The 26,760-nt window shown below is 38.5% G+C and overlaps 1 protein-coding gene across 1 annotated transcript in view; it reads right to left on the bottom strand.

Annotated features, from left to right (window-relative positions):
• Nucleotides 1-26,760, bottom strand: part of veph1 (ventricular zone expressed PH domain-containing 1) — a 178,747-nt gene that overhangs the window by 47,676 nt on the left and 104,311 nt on the right. The window contains exons 7-11 of the mRNA XM_079825943.1: nt 20,907-21,124; nt 18,603-18,827; nt 16,796-17,139; nt 11,289-11,428; nt 7,751-7,885 (exon numbers count right to left, since the gene is read on the bottom strand). Of these exons, the coding sequence (XP_079682069.1) occupies nt 7,751-7,885; nt 11,289-11,428; nt 16,796-17,139; nt 18,603-18,827; nt 20,907-21,124 (1,062 nt within the window). The remainder of the gene's footprint in view (nt 1-7,750; nt 7,886-11,288; nt 11,429-16,795; nt 17,140-18,602; nt 18,828-20,906; nt 21,125-26,760) is intronic.

The raw sequence follows: 26,760 nt of genomic DNA on the forward strand, positions 1-26,760 counted from the left end.
GTTGCCTTGTACTTGTACTTGTGTAATGACAATAAAGTTGAATCTAATCTAATCTAAAAACCTAAAAATGCTCAAAATTCAAACTTAAAATGCTAAAACTACCATTTAAAAAATGATTATTATTTCTACATGTGTCTCTGAATGCATACTGAAGAGAAACTGACTTTAGGACCCAGTGGAACAGCTAATTTGCTCCATATTTTGGCTATAAGGCCATCTAGTGGCAAGAGTCATGAAATATCACATTATATTATCTTTTTTCCACAAGAGGTCAGCAAAGACACCAAGTGTAAGATATTTTGAGCTGAATTAAAAGGGTTATGAATGAAATTGTGAGTTAATTTTAATTGAAGTTGAAAGAATGTGCTTAAATTACTATTTATGTATTATGTATTGATACAATTTGATATGGTTGCATTGCAAAATTGCATTAAAAATAGAAAAAATATTATCAAAATGAAATAAAATAAGCTTTCTGGACAAAACAAAAAATGAAGTATAATTTACGGCTTCGGGTCAATTTGACCCGCGAGGGAAGGATTTGTTACAAACTGCAAGGGAAGGATGAGGGTTAAATAATCTCCTCCTATTCATTTTGCGTCTGAAAGGGAAAGTCCTACAAATGCAATAAGGTCAGCAGTGAAAAATAACCCTGTCCACGTCTTTTCAGTGCTAATTTATCACTGCGCGTCTAGTTTTCTAATGCCAAAAGAGGGTTTACGTTGGTGCAAACTTTTAGTAAATCTGGCCCTAAATGGTTTCAAGTTTTTGCAGTGCAATTTCTATGAACGTTTTCAGGTGGACTAGGATGGATCTTTTCATTTAGCCCATTAAAGTATGTCTACATAGTACAAACTCGTTTCAAAACAGCACGAAAAACATACCTGTTTTTCATGATATGACCCTTTCTATGTTGTCAAAAGCTGTCTCTTTAAGCGTAGGCCAGAGAACAAATCAAAGGACATGTCAGGGGTTACAGCATCAGTTAGGGGATGTTTATGAGTGCATTCAAGATGGGTTTGCTAGTGTCCTGGCTCGTATTTTTGCATGTGCCCAACACAAACAGATTCCATATGTGTTGTGCACACAAAGTTCCTCACTGGAAGATAAATGACCCCACATTTAGGCAAAGGGAGGAAGAACAGGAAGACAGCATAAAGACACAAAAGACACCAGCTGTACTATGTAATTATTCCAGACTTGACATTTACAATGTTTGATAAGATCATCCAAGCACTCGGATTTACATGGCACCACGAAGAGGAAATGACCTAAGGTAAACATCCCAGTCTCAGCAGCTATCATGACCTCTGACCTCTCACGGTTTGCATGACGTGGCCATTTTCCACCATGGATGTGGCTGTAACAGAGGGAGCATATTGAGCTCGGTGATGTTAAATATCTACTTTATTTTAGGTCTTTCTTTGTTGATCTCCACAGAGGACTTTGACTTGTACAGCAAGCTAGCTGTTATATACACACGCAATTCTTTTCCACAGTGGAAATCTATACCTTCTCCCCAAAGGCATAAATGTAAGTCTTGATATGGATCAGACAGTTTTCATACCCTGCTGGGCCACTTCTTCCTTAAATATGTCCTGCAGAGAGGAAGCGGCAGGATGACTGATTGTTCCTGCTTATTTAATCTAACTTACAGTTGGGGATTCTCAGCAAAAAGCAATATAAATAATTTATTTCACTGTCTATGTATCTTATGCTCACCATGAACGGCTACATTTATTTGATCAGTAAAAACAGTAATATTGTGAAATACTATTACAATTTAAAAGAACTGTTTTCTATTAAATATATTTTTAAATGTAATGTATTCCTCTGATAGGAAAGCTGAATTTTAGCTGCCAGTCTTTAGTGTCACATGATCCTTCAGAAATCATTTTAATACTGATTTGTATTGAAATTTGGTGTACAAGATTGTTTTTATACTTATCAATGTTTTTCTGTTTTGATTTGATTTTGTGGAGACTGTGATATACTAGCATTCAAAAGTTTGTGGTAAGATAAAAAATAATGTGCATTCATTGATCAAAAGTGACAGTACAAGTAAAAGAGTAAAAGATTTCTATTTTTAAATAAATGGCATTCTTTTGAACTTTTTTTAAAATCAGAAAAATCCTTTTAAAAAAAAGCATGTTCAGTCACAGTTTTGATTGTTTTATTGGTTCCTTTTTTCAGTTTCCCGCCAATCCTTTGTTTCCATGTTTACCCTCATTAGTTAATTTGTCCCAGCTGTGTCTGTTTAATGATCTTGTTTCTGTTTGCTACTTAATTTGTACCCTCACCTTCAGTCATTATCCAGTCACTGTTATGTTTGAGTGTGTTTCCTTATCCATCTGCCTGTTCCTGAGTGTTACAATTAAAGTTTGTTTGGATTTCATCTCCTGAGTCTTCAGCCTGTTCCTGATTACACCATACCATTACAGATGACTGGACCACTTACAAAACAAATGGCTGAGGATCATCTTCTCCTCTCCATCCAACAGAGTGGTTGACCTCTGGAGTGGTATGTGGAGGAATTTCTTGAATATTCCTGTCTGGCGAGCTAGAGGGATTCTATGGTCAATGCCTGATTTTGGATGGGACTGGATGATGACTTATTTCATGTCCTTTCTCCTGGCAATTGTTATAGGTCTGTAGCAGACTTAATTATTTATTAATTCCAGCCCCTGACCAGAGTCCAGTACCGTCTACCCATCAACAGAGGCTGTCCCTGAACGGTCTTTGCCGCCCTGGCCTTCTAAACGGTCTGCGCCGCCATGGTCCCCTGAGCTGCCGGCACCACCCTGGAGGCTTCCTAGCCTGCCGGCATCACCCTGATCACCTGCCTGTGACCTCCAGGACTCCAGGGTGCCCGTGCCCCCTTCCCGGTTGGACTCCTTTTAGTGCAAGGTTGCGCCTTTCAGGAGGGGGAGGTAATGCCACATGCTCAGGCTGATTTGCTTGTGTTTGATTGGTTTCTTTGTTCAGTTTCCCACCAATCCTTTGTTTCATAAGTTAATTTGTCCCAGCTGTGTCTGTTTAATTATCTTGTTAATGTTTGCTACTTAAGTTGTACCCTCACCTTCAGTCTTTTTCCAGTCACTGTTGTGGTACTGTTATGTTAGAGTGTTTCCTTATCCACCTGTTCCTGAGTGTTACAATTAAAGTTTATGTTTAGTTTTCATCTCCTGAGTCTTCAGCCTGTTCCTTACTACACCATACCGTTACAGTATCCCAGTTTCCACAAAAAAAAATTATGCAGCATTTTCAACATTATTAATAAGAACCATTATTAGTAGCTGAGCACCAAATCAGCATATCAGAATGATTTATAATCTAATCACAAATGCATGTAAATACAGGGTGTAAAATATATAATGCAATGGGTGAATTGCATTATCATTATCAAGTGTCTGTCCTGGTTCTGCTTAGTTTAAATTTGTTTTGATTTCGTTTTCCCGTTCTCACTTTGCCTGTGTTCCTGCATTGTTAGCTTCTATAGTTACTCATTAGTTCCACACCTATTATCACTCTGGGCCATTGACCAACAAAAACGTTGTCAAAAGTCAATAGCGCTGTATTTGTGTTTATTTATTTAAAGGGTGCGTTAGTAATATGTGCCTATAGGCGGGTGCACAACACGCATACACTCTGCGTATTACACACGCAGCAGCACACAAACATGCCAAATATAAAAAATAAAAGGATCACAATGTACAAGATTATTATGCACATAAATATAAAAATGCCTTCAAGTCATAATGGATAGTCATAGCATGTATCAGAATTACCTATTTGCAGTAATGACGAATGAAATTGGCTACTTATTTAATGAATCGTGGCAATACACACACGTATTTAAACTGACTCAGGTTAAGGGTTGTCTCTATATTCCGCCATGTAAATAGCGAATCCGTCATGATGCAAGCGCAACTGGCTTTTAAAGGGAATGGGAGATGAGATTCTGATTTATTGTACATTATGCCCAAAACACACCCATGGATAATTAAGAGACTAGGTCAAACCCTTTTGGACCATGCTACTGGCGCGCCGACCATTTCCATCGTTAAACTAGCAAAAGTGGATTCTGACACGCCCTAAGTGCACCTGCTCCATGCGCTTTAGACCATGTGCTCAGATCATTAAAATCGGGCCCCAAGTGTGTATTTAAGCCCTTAGTTTTCTCTGTTCAGTGTTCTGTCTCGTTTTGGTTTATGTGGTTGTGCTTTTGTCTATGTTTTCTGGGTGTTCCGGAGTATTTGTAATTATAAATTGTTCTTGTTGAATTCTCCCTTGTCATGCGATTTTTATTACTGCCACAGTCTCAACGTTACAAAAGACTTCAAATGGACTTAAAGCAATCCATCTGCTCTGCTTGGAGCAGGAGAAACAAACCCTTGAGGACTGCAAGAGTGACTTTTACAACTGGCATGCCACTTTTTGGAACACTCCCTGTATGTGTTTTTCAGGACCAGTCTGAACGAGCGCACAAAGGCACGCCTGCCCAGTGACGGTACTCGAGGGAATGTCCCCACATTTGTGGAGTGGATGCTGCCCTGCTGAAGAGGTCATCTCCAGCCCCACTCAGAGTGGGGGACCCAGAGGTCAACCAGCTGCCTCCCACGTCAGTCATGGACGAAAAGCCTGAGCCCACCACAGACAAAGAGCCAGAGCCTGCCGGAATGCCTACATCGTCTGTCCCAATGGGTGTGCTCGTGGAGTACGAGTGCATCGAGAGAGAAGCCCTGCTAACACTCCCATTGCTGAGGGTGAGCTGCGTCTGGCCTCTGTGAAATTTTAGGCTTGTTCGACTTCATACATCGACGTGCAGACCAATTGGCGGCTGACTTGATGCAGTGCATGCCGGTTAGAAATTTTGTCCGACTTGAGGCAGCGCAGACGCCACGTGACTGTGATGTATGGCATCAAAGTACCGTGAAAGCGATTCGAGAACAGTCGGCTAATGCAGCCGGTGCAGTTTCTCTAGAGCGGCTGCAACAGCCTGCACGGACTCTGATGACGACACAACTGTTCCACGATTGGCCAGATTCACCGCATGACAGCTATCACGTGTATTTCGTGTTTATTCTAAAACCACTAATGCTCAAAAATCAGTTTTTTATAAAGGTAAAACCTCTTTTCATGTAGTTGTGATGTTATATTGTCATGTTTATCAAAATAAAACCTAGACCCCCACTTCATTGATAGTTTAGGCTTATATGTTGAACTTTATTCTTGTACAAACAGACGCTGTATTAAGCAGTACATGCAGTATTGAATGAAAATGTCTCTGAAACGTCTGTGTATTTGACAAATATTGCATTTATTTAACTTCAGCTGTGATAAAGTATGCCAACACAGCGCGAGCATCACTACGAGAAGCAGAACTTCCGACTTCACATCTCCGTTTGCAGCTCCTCCCTGCCTGCCCGCGGCTACTCTCGCCGATCGGTTGCATCCAGCCGCAGATGTTGAACACACCTATCATGAGGATGTGGAAGAGGATATTCACCCATCGCTGCTGGTCCCGCCCAGCTCCAAGTCTGCTGTGTCTCTTCTGGCCACACCCAGCTCCAAGTCTCCTGCGTTGATGATGGTCCTGCCCAGCCTCCTTCTCCCTTCAGACCCTGCGGCACAGATCCACCCTGGGTCTTTCGGTCACCAGCTCCGCCCTGGTAAGTGGATCCCCTGGCTTCGCCTCGGGCCGCCGATCGCGTCGTCCTTACAGCTCCACTGAACTCCCTCGTCTCTCCACCTTGGTCAGTCGTCACTCTGCCTATGCCATGAACTCCATCCCTTTTGCTCCATTGGCTGCTCATCGCTGCAGTTCCGTCTTGGCCTCCAGGACCTATGGTTTCATCCAATCTCGTCGTCCCCTTGGCTATTCCTGGATGTCCACATCTCCTGGATCCACCGCTGGTGGTCAGACCGCTGACTCCACCATGGCTTCTCCCATCGCCATGAGCCTACATCCTGGTTGTGCTCTGGGATCCCACCTGTCTCCTCCTGATTTCATCGCCTCCTTGGCTCCTCCCTCTGTCATGTCAGCTGTGGTGTCCCTATCTGCCGGCTCCTCCCAGTTTCCGCCTGTCACTGGCTCCTCGTCATCCTCCAGAGCTCCCTTCCTCCCTTCTCAGTTGGACTATATTACGGTGCAAGGGCGCTCTTTCCGGGAGGGGGGTGTAATGTCAAGGTTTTGTTTAGTTTCATCGTGTTTTGGTTTCGTTTTCTCGGTTCTTGTTTTGTCTGTATTCCCGGTCATTGTTAGTTTCGATAGTTACTCAGTTTCACAGCAGTTCTTAGTTCTGTTAATTACTCTGTATGTATTTAAGCCTCTAGTTTTCTCTGTTCGGTGTTCAGTTTCATTTTGGTTTGTGGTTGTGCTTTATTGCCTGTTTCCTGAGTGTTCCTAAATAGTTGTAATTAAAAATGGTTCTTGTTGAATTTGCCCTCGTCGTGTGATTTATTACTGCCACTATGTTATAATGTCGGATTTTACCAGTAAATTAAAAAAGGGCCTACATAATTTTACTGCATAATCATGCACTGCCATTAAATGTTAAAAATATTTGACAATACTTTTTAAAATGTACAATACAACCAGATACAGAGTATGTGTATAACACAAATTCTGTATTTTTAGCCAAGCAGAATCATGAACATTTTTGTTCTGTTATCATTCCCCCGTGCATTGGACCAGGATCAAGTCTGAGCCTATTGAAGTCCACTCATGATGTAATACCAAATTCAGCATTTTGATGAATCGTACTTTCTGTTAACTGTTTGTCAGGTCTTAGAAGTAATAGAGTAATTGAAAACATGTTAAATTTTAACTTCCTTATTTTGGTTTTGTTCTAAAGAATCTATATATCTAAAAAAATTATATGTTTGAATGAATGTTTATCTAAAAATGAAAATTGTCATCAGTTACAACAGCTTTACAGTGATAACAGAAATTATTCAATGATGCAAACAGTTCATTTCGGCTGTACAGCAGCTCTAAAAGAAAAATAATGTCATTGTTCAGCTGAAGTCAGTTAAGTGTTGATTCAGTTCCATTGTAAAGATCATCAATTATTAAACTAGTTAATTCTGTAAAGCAGTTCTGCAGAAAACAGTGAAGTCAAATCAATAATATTGTTGAATATTAAGTGTCCCCAACTAATCAAGCCAGAGGTGATAGTAGCAAGGACCCAAACTCCATCAGGTGACAGAATGGAGAAAAAAAATCTTGGGAGAAACCAGGCTCAGTCGGTGGGCCAGTTCTCCTCTGGCCAACGAAAGAATACGGGATGATTTATGATTCAGGCATCACAAGTCAGAAATCGGACTGTGGATCGGTAGCATTTAAATATTTAATTCAGTTCCTTTTGCTTGAAGATCGATTCATTACGGCAATATGGGGATGAAGCTATGGTTGTTAAATAATATAATAATTAATTGATTGTTAATTTAAATAACGATCAATTATGGGAATTTATGTAAATCGGCATCCCTACTTTGAATATAGCGCACGAGTTGTGTGGACCACTTTGATGGTGCCATTTTGTCTTTTTTTGAGGCGAACAATCCCTTTAAACATCATGGGTGGGTTAAAAGCAGATGGGCTGGGGTGTGAGGTCAAATCTAGTGTCATTTCTCAGGTAGAGGGAGGTGCTGAGTGAGTGGATACATGTTGGTTCATATGAGTGTGTGTTTGTGTGAATGACACACAGACAGAAAGTGCATAAAAGAGAGACAGTGAAGACTTTACCTTCTTGTGAGGAACAGTTGTCTGGGTCATGGCCAGCTCAAAGCTGTGTGCTCCCGTTAGCTGTGTTTTCTCCCAGAGTTTCCTCAGCTGCTGGACACACTCGTCCTGACAGCACAACGCCTTGCTCACTTTACTCTGCACACAGACAAGATACACTTCTAGATTGCCAAGGGTCACACTACTCATAATTAGAGGTGTTTGCAAAGGCAAGCATTACATTTACTGCTGCTCATGGTAAGATAAGTCTAAGCCAAAGTATTAAACGTCAATATGTAACTTGCCCCACACCAAGAACACCCTAGAATCCGTCATAATCCCCATAACCCCTGGAACCCACCTAGAACACAACCACACAGCAACATCATGGTAAACAGCAGGCTCTTTTTGTAAATATGCAAAAATACAGTTTCATTTAAAAAGTAGTCTATAAAAAAACTAGTCACTCTACTGTATATCAACTTACAGATCTGTTTTGTCCTGTCCATTGTTATGGTTGCTACGTCAATCAATACAGTTTAACATTCAATCCCGCATTTAAATAAGGTTGTCACTCCCAAAACTTTGCAGTGTGTACTAAGCAGCATGAAATTTAAAGGGTTAGTTCACCCAAAAATGAAAATTCTGTCATTAATTACTCACCCTCATGTCGTTGGACACCCGTAAGACCTCCGTTCATATTCGGAACACAAATGAAGATATTTTAGTTGAAAGCTGATGGCTGAGAAAGGCTTCACACAGGCCTCCATTGGCATTCAGTACATTGGCACTTCCAAGATCCATGAAAGGCACTTAAAACGTCGTTACAAAGTCTATCTCACCACAGTGGCTCTACAATAATCATACAATGCGACGACAATAGTTTTTGTGTGCAAAAAAAAATCAAAATAACACCTTTATCCAACTTGTTCTCGACTTCCGTGTGTGCCTCCACGACGCATGCGCGAGAATATGACGTAGCGCCGGTGTTCGGGAATCGATGAAATACACACTTAAGCCCCATTTTGAGCACTACGCCGAGACCTAAAGCACGATCAATGTAGAATCCAACAGCTTAGACACGCGCGTCTTCCTCTGCTCGTAAACAAATCGCTTCTGGGTCATATGTCCGAACGCCGGATCTGCGTCATATTCTCGCGCATGCGTCGTGGAGGCATACACGGAAGTCGAGAACAAGTTGGATAAAGGTGTTATTTTGATTTTTTTTTGCGCACAAAAACTATTGTCGTCGCATTGTATGATTATTGTAGAGCCACTGTGGTGAGATAGACTTTGTAACGACGTTTTAAGTGCCTTTCATGGATCTTGGAAGTGTCAATGTACTGAATGCCAATGGAGGCCTGTGTGAAGCCTTTCTCAGCCATCAGCTTTCAACTAAAATATCTTCATTTGTGTTCCGAATATGAACGGAGGTCTTACGGGTGTCCAACGACATGAGGGTGAGTAATTAATGACAGAATTTTCATTTTTGGGTGAACTAACCCTTTAAGCTTTTATTCAAATTGTGAAGTGAATATATACAGAAAACAAGCAATTATACATATATAAAATACATAATTTATAAATATATTCTATTATATAAAGGACCTAACAACAACAAAAAATATTTACAACTGTTATTTACACCCTTCAATGATACATTCCCTTACAAAAACGAAGTATACTGTAAGTACATTTTATGAAGTATACTTAAGTAATGTTCAAGAATATGTTTAAGTACACTTTATGTAGTAAGTATACTAATATCAATGTAGTAAACTTATAAGTGTACTATTTTAATACTGCGTGGCCAACTAACTAAATTGGCCAACTTTAGCATATAAAGCCTACTTAAAGTGTACTATAGTGCAACAGTAGTAAACTTTAAGTGCACAACTAGTTCACAACTACGTTTCTCATCTGTACTGCATCTGTACTACTACAAGTGAACTCTAGTAGTTTACTATTTTAATACTAGTAGTACTTTTTTTTGTTTATGAAAGTACGCTTTGAAGTAAACTCTCAGTAAACTACTAGTTTAGTAGTTTTATACTGCAAGTGTACTTGTAATTTTTCTTCAAGTGTACATAACATCATATTTACATAGTTTACTATTTATATAGTAATTTTGCACTTTAAGTATACTGCTATGTTCCTATTTAGGCTTTTTTTTATACTTGAAATATATCTTTAACTGTATTTTAATTCTAGCTTCATGCATCCTTTTTTATCATCCATTTTTCATAAAATAGGCACTTTTGTCAAAGACCACGTCCGGATGGGATTCAGAACAATGATCAAAACATAGATGCAGTAGATTGAGTCCAAAGCTTCACAGTCGTTTCCTCTTCATGGGTTTGACATTTCATTCTATAATGTTAGGCAGTTTTGATTTATATGCTGTTTAATATTTGATTATGGCATTTTTTTTTTTAATTTTCGTTAGCAATCTTCTATAACTTGTTTCTGCTTCTTCTTCACATGTGTTTTCATCCAGAGATTGTGTACTAAAAGATGTGTAATAGCACCCGGATAGCCTGAAAACTCAATCAGTGGCGGGGAAAGAGTAGATTTTAAGTAAATTCCTGTGTACACTACCAGTGGACTAGCCTACACAAAAATTCAGATATGCAGAATTAGGAACATATCTTTTTTTCCGTATAAATCTATATTTTCTAACAATGTGAGACAGTATGTAAAACTATGCGTGAAAAAATTTTTAATAGGCTACTTAATCAAAAAAGTAAACATAACTACAAGCCAAGAATACTTACAATACTTAATTATACTAAGTTATACTATTATAATGAAGTATTTCTCAATCAAAAGATTGAGTATAAGTATAGGCCAGATGCTTAGTCTGTCATTATAAGTCAAGTATGCTTAAGTGCAATTTTAAGTATATTTATGAGAAGTGCATACAAATTACACTGAAAGTATACTTTCTTATTTTATTTGTTTATATTAGTGTGAACATCTCATAGACTCTGATTGTTTTTATATCAGGGTAAAGGTAGGATAGGCAATTTTCAGAGAGGCTAGTAATAGCGTGCTACAGGTTTCCCTCTCTTCTAAATTACAGTAGTTATGGCGTAGTTAAGCTCATTGTTTTGGTTCAGGAGGAACTGACTGACGTCTGTCTAACTCTGTGTAGCATGAAACACACTGATGACATGTGATATCTGCATGAGCAGAGTACGCAGAGGTATGAAAATATATATGTTGACATCATATCATTGCATTCAGACTTAGTGATTGCCAAGATGTGAAGAGACTTTCAACCAGCATAACTGCTTCTGGAACAAATCACCTACCCTGCCTTTAACGATAATTTTAAAATCTGACTCCAACCCTTAAACATAACCCTTGCAGAAATCTCTGCAGATCCCTAGATTTAAATATAAACACAATTTGGCCGATTTATCTACTGAGGACACATAAAATGTCCTCATTAGCTGGTTGTCATCATATTTCATTATATAAGTGAGGACATCTGGCCCTCACAAGTATAGATAAAACAAACTCACATATCTTGTGCCACAAAAACATGTCTGATTGTTACCTGCAGTGCCAGTAGCATGATTTGGATCCAGAGGTGTGGTTGGCAGCTACACAGGGAGAAACAGGACTTTCCATAGAGGCAGTAGTGTCCTTTCAGTGGACAGGAGAATGACAGCTTAGCTACACAGCCACGATGAGAGTCTGGAGCACAACAAACACATAAACACAAGAGCATGAATTGCTTATGAATTCCTTCATCAAAAATGTAACCTACTTCCCAAAACCACAAAATATCCTAAAATAAACTCCCAGCAGCTAAACTGCTCCATCTTGTAATACAATAGTGTCAGGCTCCAAACCACTGAAGAAAATAAAAACAATTATTTATCAATAATATTTTTCTCATGTTTTATGGCATTTTAGGACCAGTAGATAATTTGCTTTGCTCTGAAACAAGGGCTAAACCCTCATTCCCTATTCCCTACATTAGTCCACTAATATAGTTCACTTGATGCGTTTGTGTAAGAAAAATATCCATATTTAAAACTTTATCAAGTAAACTCTCGGCCGACCACCTTCCCTGTTCAATTTATGGAAAAATTGTTGAAAGTTCCCCTGCCGATCGAAAGACTAACGAGACATTCAACATTCAACTCCTTTCCACGGAAGGCGGGCTGAAAGTCTACTTGATAAAGTTTTAAATATGAATATTTTTCTTACACAAACGCATCAATTCACTTCAGAAGGCCTTTATTAACACCCTGGAGCCGCGTGGAGCATGTTATTTGATGGACAGATGCGCTTTTTATGGACTTCAAAAACATAGCAACTATGAATCAAATTCTAATGCTTGGATTAGCCTGGACTTTTGTAATATAACTCAGATTTTATTCGTCTGAAAGAAGAATGCCATATACACCTAGGATGACTTGAGGGTGAGTAAATTATGGGCTAATTTTCATTTTTGGGTGAACTATCCATTTAAAGCTGCACTATGTAACTTTCTTGTGCTCAAAATGTATGCGAGTACATCTTGAATCCATTTTCCATTTTGTTTTTGTCTTTCTGAATCACAGTGGTACACTTATAATAAGTGTATATATCAGTTGGGTCGCCACCACTGCGAGGTAGCACAGTACTGTAAGACCGCATGAATTCGCTCCAAGGATCGGTAGCGAACCTTTACATTTAATTGATTGTTAATAAATTGTTACATTTTGATCCTTTCTGAATTAATCTGTAATTATTAACTATCTCCAATGTGGAACGGTATAATTGCAACAAAGGGTTAAAACGGAATGATTAAATGTACGATTAACTATCAAATATAAATGACAAAACAACCAGTTGGGATTCTCTTCTAAATTTAACAACTATGATAAATGGAGTCAGATAAAGAATATTATAATTAAATCCATTTTTCCAGCTGAAACACTGAACATGCGTGCGGCCTTCACCGCGGTTCGCTACCGATCCTTGGAGCGAATTCATGCGGTCTTACAGTACCTGCGTGACTTGTCATAGACGTAAACAGAGAGAAGTAGCTCTGGCAAGTGTTTTTAATTAACCGCTAGAGCACGAAAAGTTACATATTGTTGCTTTAAGATCAACCTCTATAAATATCATCTATCATCCATTCCCTTTGGCTGTCACTGACTATGTGAGTGAAGGTGAAGAAGAGTGAAGTTGGTTTTATGTGTTTGGATTTGTATATGTGATCCTGCTGAAGGCCCCCAGTGTAGTGCTGGCCTTAAAATCCCTCAATTCTCCAGATGTGTTTTTGAAACAGCACTTGGACAAACATTTTAATAAAATCTAAATAATATTTTGGGCTTAATGATGGTGATGTTAATTCCTCTTATTGACATTAATATACCGGTAGGTGCCAACCAGTGAAAGTCTTATTAAAATTAAGTTTTGTTCAAAAAGTCATCATAATAATTTTATCCACAATAAAGCAAATGCATTTTTTGTCGCTTTTTGTCAACTGCTCTGATCAAGACTTATCAAAAAAGGGCAAAAAAAGATAAACAAATGAATAACGAATAAATTGAGTTTAAAATAAATTAAGTTTCAATTATGTTCAATTAAGTCAAATTGGTTTGTATAGCACTTTTCATAATACACATTTTTCTCAAAGCAGCTTTACAGAAAATAATGTTTATATTTTCACACAATTAGCAGATTTGAGCAATATAATATAGTTTACGTCTTTTTATATATTCATAAATTAAGCTAATTCTTCTGCTTAAAGGATTAGTTCACTCATTTTACTCACGCCCATCTCATCCAAGGTGTTTGTGTCTTTCTTTCTTTAGTCGAAAAGAAATTTAGATTTTTGAGGAAAACATTCCAGGATTTTTCTCCACATCATAGACTTCAATGGCAACCAAAATGTTGAAGGTCCAAATCAATGCAGTTTCAAAGGGCTTCAGAGGCTCTGCACAATCCCAGATGAGGAATAGGGTCTTATCTAGCGAAACGATCGTCATTATCAAAACAAATAAAAAATGATTAAACTTTTTTAATTAAATTGCTCATCTTGCGCTGCTCTGCGGCTCGCCACGGATTGCGTAATCACGCCGGAAAGGTCATGCTAGACGTAGGCGGAAGTACCGCCCCAAGAGAATGTGCGAGGACTAATACAAATGCCCTTTACCAAAAAACACTCAAAAAACATCATCGTTTTAACTTTTTTTTGCTAAAGGACGCTTGTATATTAGTCTTCACATGTGCGCTTTGTAAACACAGGGGCAGTACTTCAGCCTATGTCTAGCGTGACCTTACGTGATTACGCAATCACTGGCAAGATGAGGAATTTAGGTTAAAAAGTATATACATTATTTATTTATTTTAATGACTGATCGTTTTGATAGATAAGACCCTATTCCTCGTCTGGGATCGTGCAGAGCCTCTGAAGCCCTTCAAAACTGCATTGATTTGGACCTTAAACATTTTGGTTGCCATTGAAGTCCATTATTATATTATTATATTATGGAGAAAAACTGGAATGTTTCCCTCAAAAACCGTAATTTCTTTTCAACTGAATAAAGAAAGACACGAACATCTTGGGGGTGTGATGGGGGTGAGTAAAATATCAGGAAATTTTACTTTTGAAGTGAACTAAACCTTTAACAGACTCAAACTTTCTCATGTAGTGAAGAGGCATGTTTGTTCGGTGGGTCCAACCAATAACATGCCTTTTCACAGCTACACTCGAATGCTATTGGCTCACTCTTATTTTGTGCTTCAAAAGGGAGAGACAAAATGCTAAAAAGACTAAAAGTACTAGAGTAAAAGACAAGAGATCTGCTTTCATCTAGTGATGTCTGCCAATAATAAGAAAGCATTCAACAAATCTTTCACAAAATCAATTTCTGACAGATTTACCACAAATGACAGTGACATTAGCTGTTTTTCCCATGATCTGGTAAGCACGACTGCACTGAATCCCTCACACTGACACACATAAACGCATTCACATGTATCCTGCCAGTTCAGCAGGTCTCCGACTGATCGATTACCATACTGTTTCTCAGTGGGAGAGCTGTTGAGTATTGTGAAGGGGAGGCGGAGACCTAGGCCAGTGCAGGGGAGATGTTAAAATAGCTCTGCCAAGCAACCCTTTGTTCTGTCTGCCACCCACAGCTGAATTCTAGCATACTACACTCAATGTACTGATAGCTGATACTAATTAGTGGTGTTTGAAAAGGCAAGCATCCCTATTACTATTGTTCATGAATTTGAACAATGAATTGAACCTTATGGATTTAACTTGAGCGCATAACTCATCCTGCAATGTGCTATTGATGATGATACATCAAATCTTGTGGCTTATTGAGGAGAGGTGTGCCTATTACAGCATCTGGACTTATGAATGCCTGACTGGGTTAATGTATTAAAAACAACATTTTGAATGATTTCAAATGACTCAGAAATAATGAAATTATACTTTTAGTAGGTTGCGGCAAGTGAATCATTGAGTCAAATTGCTGATTAATTCAGAAACGAATCAAGTGACTGTCTTAATGAATAGGTAAATTAATAGGTAAAACGATTCAATAAAAAAATGCAGATTCATGCAATAATGAAACCCTGTGGTTTTGTTTGGAACTATTTTCGTTGGCAAAATACAGTATATAAAAACAGACAATAGCGTGTCTAAAATGTAACTCCCTTAATAGGCCTATTAACCTGTATAATAAAATCAATATCACATTCAGAAATGTGCTTATATTCGGGAAAAACAGCACTCTTGCTCATGTGATATTGTTTAACTATTGTGGCAGTGAGTTTTGCTGAGGCAAGCACAACTTTCTCTACAGAAAATGTTAGTTTTATATTATGGTCAAAAACCAACATCATAGCTAATATTATAAATCATGTTTTGACCATTGACTCAAACAATGGAACAGCTACTATAGCTTCTAGCAATTTAATGAAGATATTAGTGAAATTGGGCATCTAAATATAAATATAAGCTAAAAAAAAACAATGTCATGTACTAAACTCTGCAATCTAATACAAAAAAATAGCTTATATGTGGATCATGTGTATTTCAAACAACATTTCTGGGCATGTGAAGAGCAGCATTTAGTGCTAACATAACCATGATGGTTACGGTGGGAAACTTGTCAGTGGTTCAGTCAGAAAGTGTTGGTGAACTGACTAAAGAAGTTAGACAGCTCAGCATGGGATCTCAGTGTATAATTAGCATGTTTACATTTCTGACATATCTCAAAAATATGCCAGGGAAGCGTTCTCCTCATGTTGCTAAACCAACAAAAAACAAGAATTAGCAGCTGACATGAAATTCAATCTTGAATAAGCATTCACGTCCATTTCGCCTCCAGTAATAAGTACTTTCTAAATGAGAGTGAGTTAAGCATTTGAGAGTTGTCCGGCTGCCCCTTCCGAAAAGTAGTATACTTAAAGTTTGCTTTATTAAGTATACTTAAGTAATATTTGATGTACAAAGTATACTAGTAGTAAACAAGTATATTTTTTGTACTAAGTACTAGTGTTGTAGTCAAGACCACCTAAACCTAGACCAAGTCGAGACCAAGACCAGCATGTGCTGAGACCAACAAGACAAGACCAAGACTTTGTTAGTTTATGACTTTGAAGCATACTCGCAGAAGTTACGTTTTATTTAAATTCAGTCAATGCCTGGGAAAGAGTAGATTTGAAGTACATTTTTATGTACACTACAAGTGGACTAGTCTACATAAAAAAATCAGATTCTCAGGAATTAGGAATATATCTGTTTTCTTTATAAATCAATATTTTCAAACACTAAGTTCATAAGTCAGTATGAAAACTATGTGAAAAAAAGTATTAAATAAGCTACTCAATCAAAACACAAGTAAACACAAGTACAAGCCAAGAATACTTAGAATACTTAATTATCTTAATAATACAGAACAGTCTCAAAGTATACTTTCTCATTTTTAGTTTAAAAGAAGTATACTGGTAGCACACTTAAATAAACTTCTTTTTTGCAAGGGGCTCTACACACGAATTTTGAATGTGTTACTGTGTGGATTGTTCTTAGATTTGACAGTTTACCTTCAATGACACAGTGTTCAGGTATGGGGATTAGTTTGATCATTTCCGCACAGAAGGTTTTGATTTCCTCCATGTTGTCTCTCAGGTGGATCCAAAGTCGATCTCCCTCCCGGGGGTCTCCAACCTCCACCTTCTGCCCCTCACTGTTTGGAGATGTGTCAGGTTGATTTTTTGTGGGATCTTTGTGGTTCTCCTGCAGGGTTGAGGGGACAGGACCAGTCTCTGGGCTGGGACTGGCCTCACAGACATTGAGTTCTGTGCTCAGATCCACCCCCTCTCCCTCTGGACTGCTGTCAGAGTTAATAGATTGTGTGCGTACAGCGTGAAGAGCCAGACTCTTTGACCTGAACATGAGAGACCAGCACAAGACTGTGAGTTATTAAAAAGGCCCATACTATAATAGACTATGTAGAACATGTTTTTTGCAGTGTTATATTATTTCCTGGAAGCCTACATATGTCTTAGGGTGTGTTTACACTTGTATTTTGGTTCTCTTGGGTTGTTACATATGATGCTATTTTTACCAGATGAGAAGTCACAACTCATAATGTTATGCCTGATAAGTGTATATATGACATATATGACAAGGGCAAAATTGTGATGGCTAGACGACTGGGTCAGAGCATCTCCAAAACTGCAGCTCTTGTGGGGTGTTCCCAGTCTGTAGTGGTCAGTATCTATCAAAAGTGGTCTAAGGATGGAACAGTGGTAAATCATGGGCTGATTTTCATTTTTGGGTGAACTATCCCTGTAAGACTTTTATATATAAATGACCTTATATTTGTAAACAAACGTTGTTCACACTATTACAGGGATTTTCAAACTTTTTGGATGCCACAGACCTCCAAATACAGTATATCATCCCCCATGTCAACTAGACATTCTCATGTATAAAATATACGTCTATCCATTATATGTGCAATATGTAAAACATTATCTGGGAAACATTTACCTGTATTAAGTTGACAATTGACACTGTATTATTTTTTTTTACCCACAATTATAGTGCTTTTAGATGTCTAAAACTGAAGAGAAACATACAACTAAGACTGTCAATAGAATAAAATGTTGTAATTAAGTTCATGATTTTCAACCTGCCCTAGGCTGGCCACACACTTAAAGATTTTAAGCCCCAATGATCTGGAGGTTGTGGCCCGATTCAAGGCTTCTCGCAACTGAATTTTGTCCAAAAAATCCTCAATTGTATGGTGTCACGTTACTGCTGATCACGTCGGAGCCCACACGATCCCAAATCGTAAATATTAAACATGTTTGATATTTCCGATTCTTCATCTGGCTGCCTGCGATGTGATACCCGTGATAGCCAATGAGAGCGAGCAAGCTTCACCAACCCGATGTTGCGTCCTTCTATAGCTGAAACTTGGCAGCCACAAACAAGCCACGAAAGTGGAGTATTGAGAAAGAATATCACCCATATTCTTTTTTCTCCTTCTCCTGTTTTTATTCTCTTAAAACAAAACTCACGGCAGGAGAACCAGCTGACGATGTCGATCCTCCATCCTCCATTTGTTTTTCTTCTTAAGTCACATTTGATCTCACACTGTAAAAATGTTGCTACAATCGACAAGTGTGTGGTCGGAACATTCAGAGTATTATAATGCTAAAATCGGTTGAAACTGCCCATATGTTTGTGGTCTCCCACAGTTTTAAAATCGATTAAGATATGAAAATCCTCTAGTGTGTCGCAGGCATTAAGAAAGCAGAATGAAACTGTAATAATCTCCATTTCAATAATTTTGAACTTATTTTTTCATGGTATTGCATAGATCCCACAGGTCAGACCCACCTGTTGAACCTCATCTCTCTGCGCTCGTCTCGCGCTGCCTGACCCAGACTGTGGCGTCTCTGAGGACCAGGAGACTCGTCCTCTCTTTCAGACTCCACCTCCTCATCGCCTATCTTCTGTTCAAAAGCCTGGATCTTCACCTGCAGACGCTGGTTCTCAGCAAACATGTCAGAACTAGACTTGGCTTCACACGGCCTGGACAAATCCGGCACCTTCTCCTCCCCTCTGATGCACAAAGATAAAGGCTATGTTAAGAAAATAACATTATTGCACTGCTTACTTTATACTGGACAGTATGTACAGTATACTTTTTTTAAAAACATTATTTGAATTAGTTAAAATTATGCAACAATCAATGCAACAACAGTAGATTGTCATCACATGCACATTCTGTGTAAGGTAAATCACAATAATGTAAAAATGGTTACTTTGCCTTTTTATTCAACATTGTGTAAATGTTTTAACTTTAGATAGTCCAATAAAAAAGTCAAGAAAGACAAATCGCCATCAATGGACTATTCCTTGGAAGATGAAGCTATGACACATTATATCGGAGACAGTATCTCACACAGTGTACTCTTGTAAAAAACACACATCATTCTGGTATTTTAAACATACAGCAAAAAATGTACACAAACAATCTCGGAAAGAAAGAGGTTACTTAGAAATATAGCCTATACAAATCTGCACAAATGTGAATTAGTGTACATTACATTTGCTTGTAGTAAACATTTACTTTAACACAGCTAAGCATGATAAACAGGCCACAACAGAGTGAGTTTGAGTCTGAATCTAAGGGCGTTTTCATACCTGAAAGTCCGCACCAAGGCACGAACCAAAGGTCATGTTTTGATTCCTTTTATACATTCGGTTAGTTATGGTTTGGTTTCACATTGCAATTATGCGAGCGCACTAAAGAACTTTACATGACATACTTCTATGTGGGCTGCATCTTGACATTGATTGGCTTGTAAACGGACGTGCGTCTGACGTCAACGTGTTGTCAATTCAGTGGGTAACTTTGACAAGGATGAAGGAACAGATGCATATCGTTGCCACTATACTGTTATTATTATGGCATTACTACCTGCAGCACCAACTGTACTCACAAGGCTAGTTCAAATTCGGCAAATTAACATTGTCGTTGTGGGAACATTTTTTTTTATCGTCGCCGGCAGGAAGGGAGGAGAAGACTGCAAGCAATCATGTGAGCCCTGGCACCTCTATTTGGGGAGAGACCAAGGTGAGTGGCAATTTGTTTCCATACAGTTGTTTAGGCTACGCAGGAACCACCGGAACTTCCTGTAAATGGTCTGAAAGTCCGAACCATACAGAAAATGATTTTCACACTAGAAACGAACCAAACCTTTGTTCAGTTTGATCTGGACCGAGACTACCTCTTTTCGTCTGACCAAATTTCTTCTGTTTGGTCCGAGGGGGGATTCACATCATTAATTTTGATTCGGATCAAACTGAAAAGTCAGAAAATCCGGACCAAACAAGGTAGGTGTGAGAGGGCCCTAAATGGAGACCTCTTATTGACTTCTGTTGCTAAATTAAATGTTTAATGTACAGTCTAAATCCTGAGTGAATGCAGTTGAGTTTAGTGTCATTAAACATTTAATTACTTTTTAGTTTATTCAAGATAAGCAAGAACAAAGGGATTAAGACAAGAAAAAGTAGAGAAACCATTTTTTATCCTGTCCAAAAAAAGTCCTCTATCCCATATTTCAGGGTTCCTCAAATTCAGCCCTGGAGGGCCACTGTCCTGGCCACTGTCAAATCATGATCGAACTCACCTACCTGCAATTTTCTAGTATCTCTGAAGACCTTGATTAGCTTTTTCAGGTGTGTTTGATTAAGGTTGGAGCTAAACTTTGCAGGACAGTGGCCCTGCAGGACCGGATTTGAGGAACCCTGCCATATTTCATTCTGTTAATTTCTCTTTCTCAGTCATCTTTCATACGCAGCTAATTTTTCCTCAAGAGAGCACATATGAACAATGGACAAAATGTTTCAATCTGAAGTACAACTCTGTACCTCATCGTTCTTTTAGCAACGACACTGCCAAAACGCTGATTAGCTGAAGAATTTTGCAATGGTGAGTGTTGACAAGCGGACAAAGGTCTGTGGATTAAAGAGCTTTTAAACAGAAGTTACTCCATCATAATAAAATGTCAATTACTGCAATAAAACTAATCACCCGTGTGGTTTCAAAACCTAATTCTGGAACATGTCAAGGCTATTCAGGAATTAAAAGCAAGTGACAGAACTGGGAAAATGTGTGTATGTGTGGATGTGTACCTGCTCAGTGTACTTTCAGCCTCCAACTTGCGTCCCAGCAGTCGAGCGATGGCGGTGAAACTGTTGCTCATGCGGTAGATGTCTTTTCCTCCGCCACCCAGGATGGAGGTGTAGCGATCGGTCAGGCAGCGGATTTCCAGCAGTAGTGTGTGATGGGCGCTGTGGTCCATACTCGCTAACAGAGACACCAGATACTGCAGCGCCCCACGAGCCTGGACCTGCACATGAGAAGTACATGTATTATAATTTTATATCAAGAATCCAAGTTGACCGGCAACCATAAACAGCCATCACTAGCTATATTTCCATCACCCTGTTTTTATCTGCATTTTGAAGTATCGCTTCAGACACAAATGATGGAAACGCCAAATTTCTGAAAAAAAAATATCCTTATTTGCAAAAAAGTTTTTACGTTCGCTTGAGGTGGTTTTTGACTTGTGCGAAAAGGAGTTAATGAAAATAATGGGAGATGGAAATGTATTTGCCGAATAAATTCTGTAGCGAATATTAGAGGGGTAGTTCACCCAAAAATGAAAATTAGCCCATGATTTACTCACCCTCAAGTAATCCTAGGAGTATATGACATTCTTTCAGACGAATAAAATCTGAGTTATATTAAAAAAGTCCTGGCTAATCAAAGCTTTATAATAGCAGTAATTGTTGCTCTGTTTTTGAAGTCCATTAAAAAAATGAATCTGTCCATCAAATAACGTGCTCCACACGGCTCCGGGGGGTTAATAAAGGCCTTCTGAAGCGAATTGATGCGTTTGTGTTAAAATATCCATATTTAAAAGTTTATAAAGTAAAGTTCCGGCCAATCTCCTTCTGTGGAAAAAGTGTTGAAAGTGCCTCTCGCCGTTCAAAATGCTTACGTCTGACGAGCGTAACTGGTAGCGTAAGCATTTTGACACTTTTTCCATAAAATGAATACGGAAGGCGATCGGCCGAAACGTTACTTTATAAAGTTTTAAAGGTCCCGTTTTTCCTGATTTTTTGAAGCTTTGATTGTGTTTACAGTGTGCAATATAACATGTGTTCATGTTTCGCGTGCTGTGTAAAAAAACACAGTATTTTTCACACAATGTACTTATCTGTATACCGCTGTTTTCACTGTCCTAAAAACGGCTCGAAGATTTGCTTATTCTATGAAGTCCCTCCTTCAGAAATGCGTAACGAGTTCTGATTGTGCCAGCGGTTCCCGTGTTGTGATTCGACAGCAGCTTAGCGCACGTTGCCCTGAAAGGTCACGCCTCTTACCATAACGGGGAGATGCATGTGCTCAAAGTACAGCGTCCCTGAAGGCCTAAAAAAGGTGACTTGACTCCGGTATGAAAATAACAGCGTCTGGACGACATGGCGACAAACACACTCTACATACGCAACCTTGAACGCAACACTTCCTCTTCTCCACGTGGGAGAGCAACAAGACCACGCCCCCTTTTTTGCGTATTCTTGTGGGCGGAGGTTAGTCAACAAACTGTTCTACTGACGTCATTAAAGCAGGATGTACAGGGATGTAGTCCAAACCAGCCGTTCGCTGTAGGCTTTGAAAGGGAACTTCTGTTAAATAAAATATATCACTTGGCATTGAACTTTGAGCTTTATAATTTTACAGGTATTATTTATGCTCTAACAGCAACATTACACACTAACTAAAGTTTGAAAAATGGGATCACGAAGAACAGGACCTTTAAATGTGGATATTTTTGTTTTTACATTTTCTTGTTTGTTTTTTCATTTTTTGCGAACTTTGAAAAGATTTGCTTCACATTTGGATAGAAACCCAGCTAATAAGACAAATAATACTAATGGGCGGAAGAATTTTTTTATAACAAATATTTCTTGTTTTTTTTATGGAATATTGCCGTATTTATGACAAATGAATTATCTGTGCACGTCATTATTTTTTTAATATTCATGTGCCCTCCTAATCTTTAATCAAAATAACTTCCCCTCCCTCCTGCACTGACATCTGCAGTCTCCTCTCTGATGACGTGTTTACTGGAGGATCATGTGACACAGAAGACTGAAGTAATGATGCTGAAGCTTTGACATCACAGGAATAAATTACATTTTAAAATTCGAATAATATTTCACAATATTAATGTTTTTACTGTATTTTGATCAAATAAATCCAAGAGACTTCTTCCAAAAACATAAAAAAATTACTGACCCCAAACCTTTGAAACGTATAATTTATAAAAATAAATAGTTTCATTCAAGTTTAATTTTTAACTATGCACATTAACAGATAAGCTGTTATCCTATTGCTGCTGATGTTGATCACTTATTGATGATTGTTATAATCAAAATAACAGCATTCCTGAACATTATGTAAGTTTTAATACTTTATAATCATTTTTATTCATTTTGAATAAGTTGCATATAATTATTTAACCATAACCATGGTAAAATGATACAGAGATCATACTGAATGATAACCAGGTCTCTCAAAGTGTACCATTCATTTACCATTGTAAATTTGAGATTATTAACAGATCTTTAAATAAGAAATTGATGAATAGCTTATATAAAACAAGAAAACTGTAACAAAATGATTGGCAACAACACAGGACATTTATTTCCAAAAAAAACACTATTTTAAAACACCAAGAAAGATCCAGAAATAGAGTAAGATCACAGCATGATGGATTCCATGAGGTTTCTATAAACGTACACAACAGGGACTACATTATGTCTTGCACAATGGGTGTGTGTCTGGCTGAGGCTGTAAGCATATCTAAACACTATTTTCCATTCCTATTTTAAACTAATATGTGGATCTGATTCAAAACATGTTTTTGCCCAAGTCAGAGCTGTGACTCAAAGCAAAATCTAAATCAAACTGAAAGGGGGAGACAATAAATTGTCATATTGGCATCAGCAATTGAATTCCCTTTTGAAAACATAAGATTTGTATATGATGATGTACTACCAATGTGTCCGAATCTGGATGTGAAGACAAAAACAGCTTCTGATATAACGTAGAGTCCATGACGCCAGTCTTAATAGTTTGTCCATCCACATTGGGGTAAACAAATCATTAAAAATTATGTTTGGTTCCATTAACAATTTTTGAACATCTGCATTCGTCTACACCGTAATAAAATACTCTTAAAGAGGGGGGGTCTAATGTTATTTCATGCATTCTGTGTTTTTTACACTGTTAAAGAGTTGGATTCCCATGCTAAACATGGCCAAATTTTCTAAATATTTGTTGGACGTATGACAGAGTATTACTGTGCCAAAAATACACAAGTTTTTTAAAGTTTTTATCGAGTATGGCCCTGTATGAAGTTATAAAGGGCGGAAAATCCTTGTATGTACACTTCTCCCGGAAAAGTGCGCGCACACACCAACCAGAGCAGGATAGAGCACGCCTATCATTCGGGTAACGCAAGTCGAGAAGGATTTTTTAACAATGTCACCAAAGAAGTGTGTTTTTGGTTGAGAGGGAAAGATAACCTTGTTCAGCTTCCCAAAGAACTCAGAGTTAAGGGAACAGTGGATGCAGGTTGTTTTTCAAGTGTGTTTCTTTCATTTTCGGCAACAAATGTTTTATAAACAGATCATTGGATTTGCAGATTATTGCAGGCGGGGAGTGAAACTGGATCAAATTTCTGTGTTTTGTTGGCAATCGGCACGTAAGTGCACACAATGTAAACAACACAAACGTATAGTGAACCAAAAGTTATCCATAATGCGATGCAGTGGAGTAACTGTTTAAAAAAGTGGGTGAGTGGGAGAAGTCATGAGAAGTCATGTTTAACATGATACATTTACATTTAGTCATTTAGCAGATGCTTTTATCCAAAGTGACTTACAATTGAGGAATACAGGAAGCGGTCAGTCATGAAGAAAAATCACAAAAAGTGCCTGAAATACTAAGTTTACCTAGAGTATCACAAGCTAGAATAGGGAGGGAATAGAGGAAAATATTTTAAGATAAGATTAAAGGATTAGTTCACTTCAAAATGAAAATGTCCTTATATTTTACTCACCCCATCTCATCCAAGATGTTGATGTCTTTCTTTCTTCAGTCTTCAAATAATGGTTTTCAATTGCAAAATGTTGAAGGTCCAAATCAATGCAATTTCAAAGTGCTTTGAAGGGCTTCAGAGGCTCTGCAGTATTCACAGCGCTTACATTTTTCCACATTTTGTTATGTTACAGACAGCCTTATACCAAAATGGATTTAACTCATAATTTTTTTCCTCAATTCTACAAACAATACCCAACAATGACAATGTGAAAGAAGTTTGTTTGAATTCTTTGCAAAATGTATTAAAAATGAAATATGCAAAAATACTTTGTTGAAGCACCTTTGGCACCAATTACAGCCTCAAGTCTTTTTGAGTACGATGCTACAAGCTTGGCACACCTATTTTTGGGCAGTTTCTCCCATTCTTCTTTGCAAGACCTCTCAAGCTCCATCAGGTTGGATGGGAAGCGTCGGTGCACAGCCATTTTCAGATCTCTCCAGAGATGTTCAATCGGGTTCAAGTCTGGGCTCTGGCTGGGCCATTCAAGGACATTCACAGAGTTGTCCCGTAGCCACTCCTTTGTTATCTTGGCTATGTGCTTAGAGTCGTTGTCCTGTTGGAAGATGAACTTTCGCCCCAGTCTGAGGTCCAGAGCGCTCTGGAGCAGATTTTCATCAAGGATGTCTCTGTACATTGCTGATTTCATCTTTCCCTCGATCCTGACTAGTCTTCCAGTTCCTGCCGTTGAAAAACATCCCCACAGCATGATGCTGCCACCACCATGACCACTGTAGGAATGGTATTGGCCAGGTGATGAGTGGTGCCTGGTTTCCTCCAGACATGGCACTTGCCATTCAGGCCAAAAGAGTTAAATCTCAAATTTTGTTTCTCATGGTTTGAGAGTCCTTCAGTTCCCTCTTCGCAAACTCCAGGCGGGCTGTCATGTGCCGTCTGGCCACTCTACCATACAGGCCTGATTGGTTGAGTGCTGCAGAGATTGTTGCTCTTCTGGAAGGTTCTCCTCTCTCCACAGAGAAACGCTGGAGCTCTGTCAGAGTGACCATCGGGTTCTTGGCCACCTCCCTGACTAAGGCCCTTCTCCACCGATTGCTCAGTTTGGCCGGGCGGCCAGCTTAAGGAAGAGTCCTGGTGGTTCCAGACTTCTTCCATTTACGGATGATGGAAGCCACTGTGCTCATTGGGACCTTCAATGCTGCAGAAATATTTCTGCAGCCTTCCCCAGATCTGTGCCTCGATACAATCCTGTCTCTGAGGTCTACAGACAATTCCTTGGACTTCATGGCTTGGTTTGTACTCTAACATGCACTTTTAACTTTTAACTGTCTTATATAGACAGGTGTATGCCTTTCCAAATCATGTCCAATCACCTGAAATTACCACAGGTGGACTCCAATCAAGTTGTAGAAACACCCCAAGGATGATCAGTGGAAACAGGATGCACCTGAGCTCAATTTTGAGGGTCATGGAAAAGGCTGTGAATACTTATACTGTACATGTGATTTTTTCGTTTTTTATTTTTAATACATTTGCAAAGATTTCAAATAAACTTCTTTCATGCTGCCATTATGGGGTATTGATTGTATAGATTTGAGGAAAAAAATGATGAATTGAATCCATTTTGGAATAAGGCTGTAACATAACAAAATGTGGAAAAAGTGAAGTGCTGTGAATACTTTCCAGATGCACTGTAAAATACACACTCATTCATGTATATATTTACGAAATATATGCATGTATATACTATATACAGTTGTGGTCAGAATTATTGGGACCCCTGATAAATATGATCAAAGATGGCTGTAAAAATAAATCAGCATTGTTTATCCATTTGATCTTTCATAACCTTTCAT

Source organism: Gobio gobio (assembly GCF_949357685.1).
Source record: "Gobio gobio genome assembly, chromosome: 9".
Classification (NCBI taxonomy): domain Eukaryota; kingdom Metazoa; phylum Chordata; class Actinopteri; order Cypriniformes; family Gobionidae; genus Gobio; species Gobio gobio.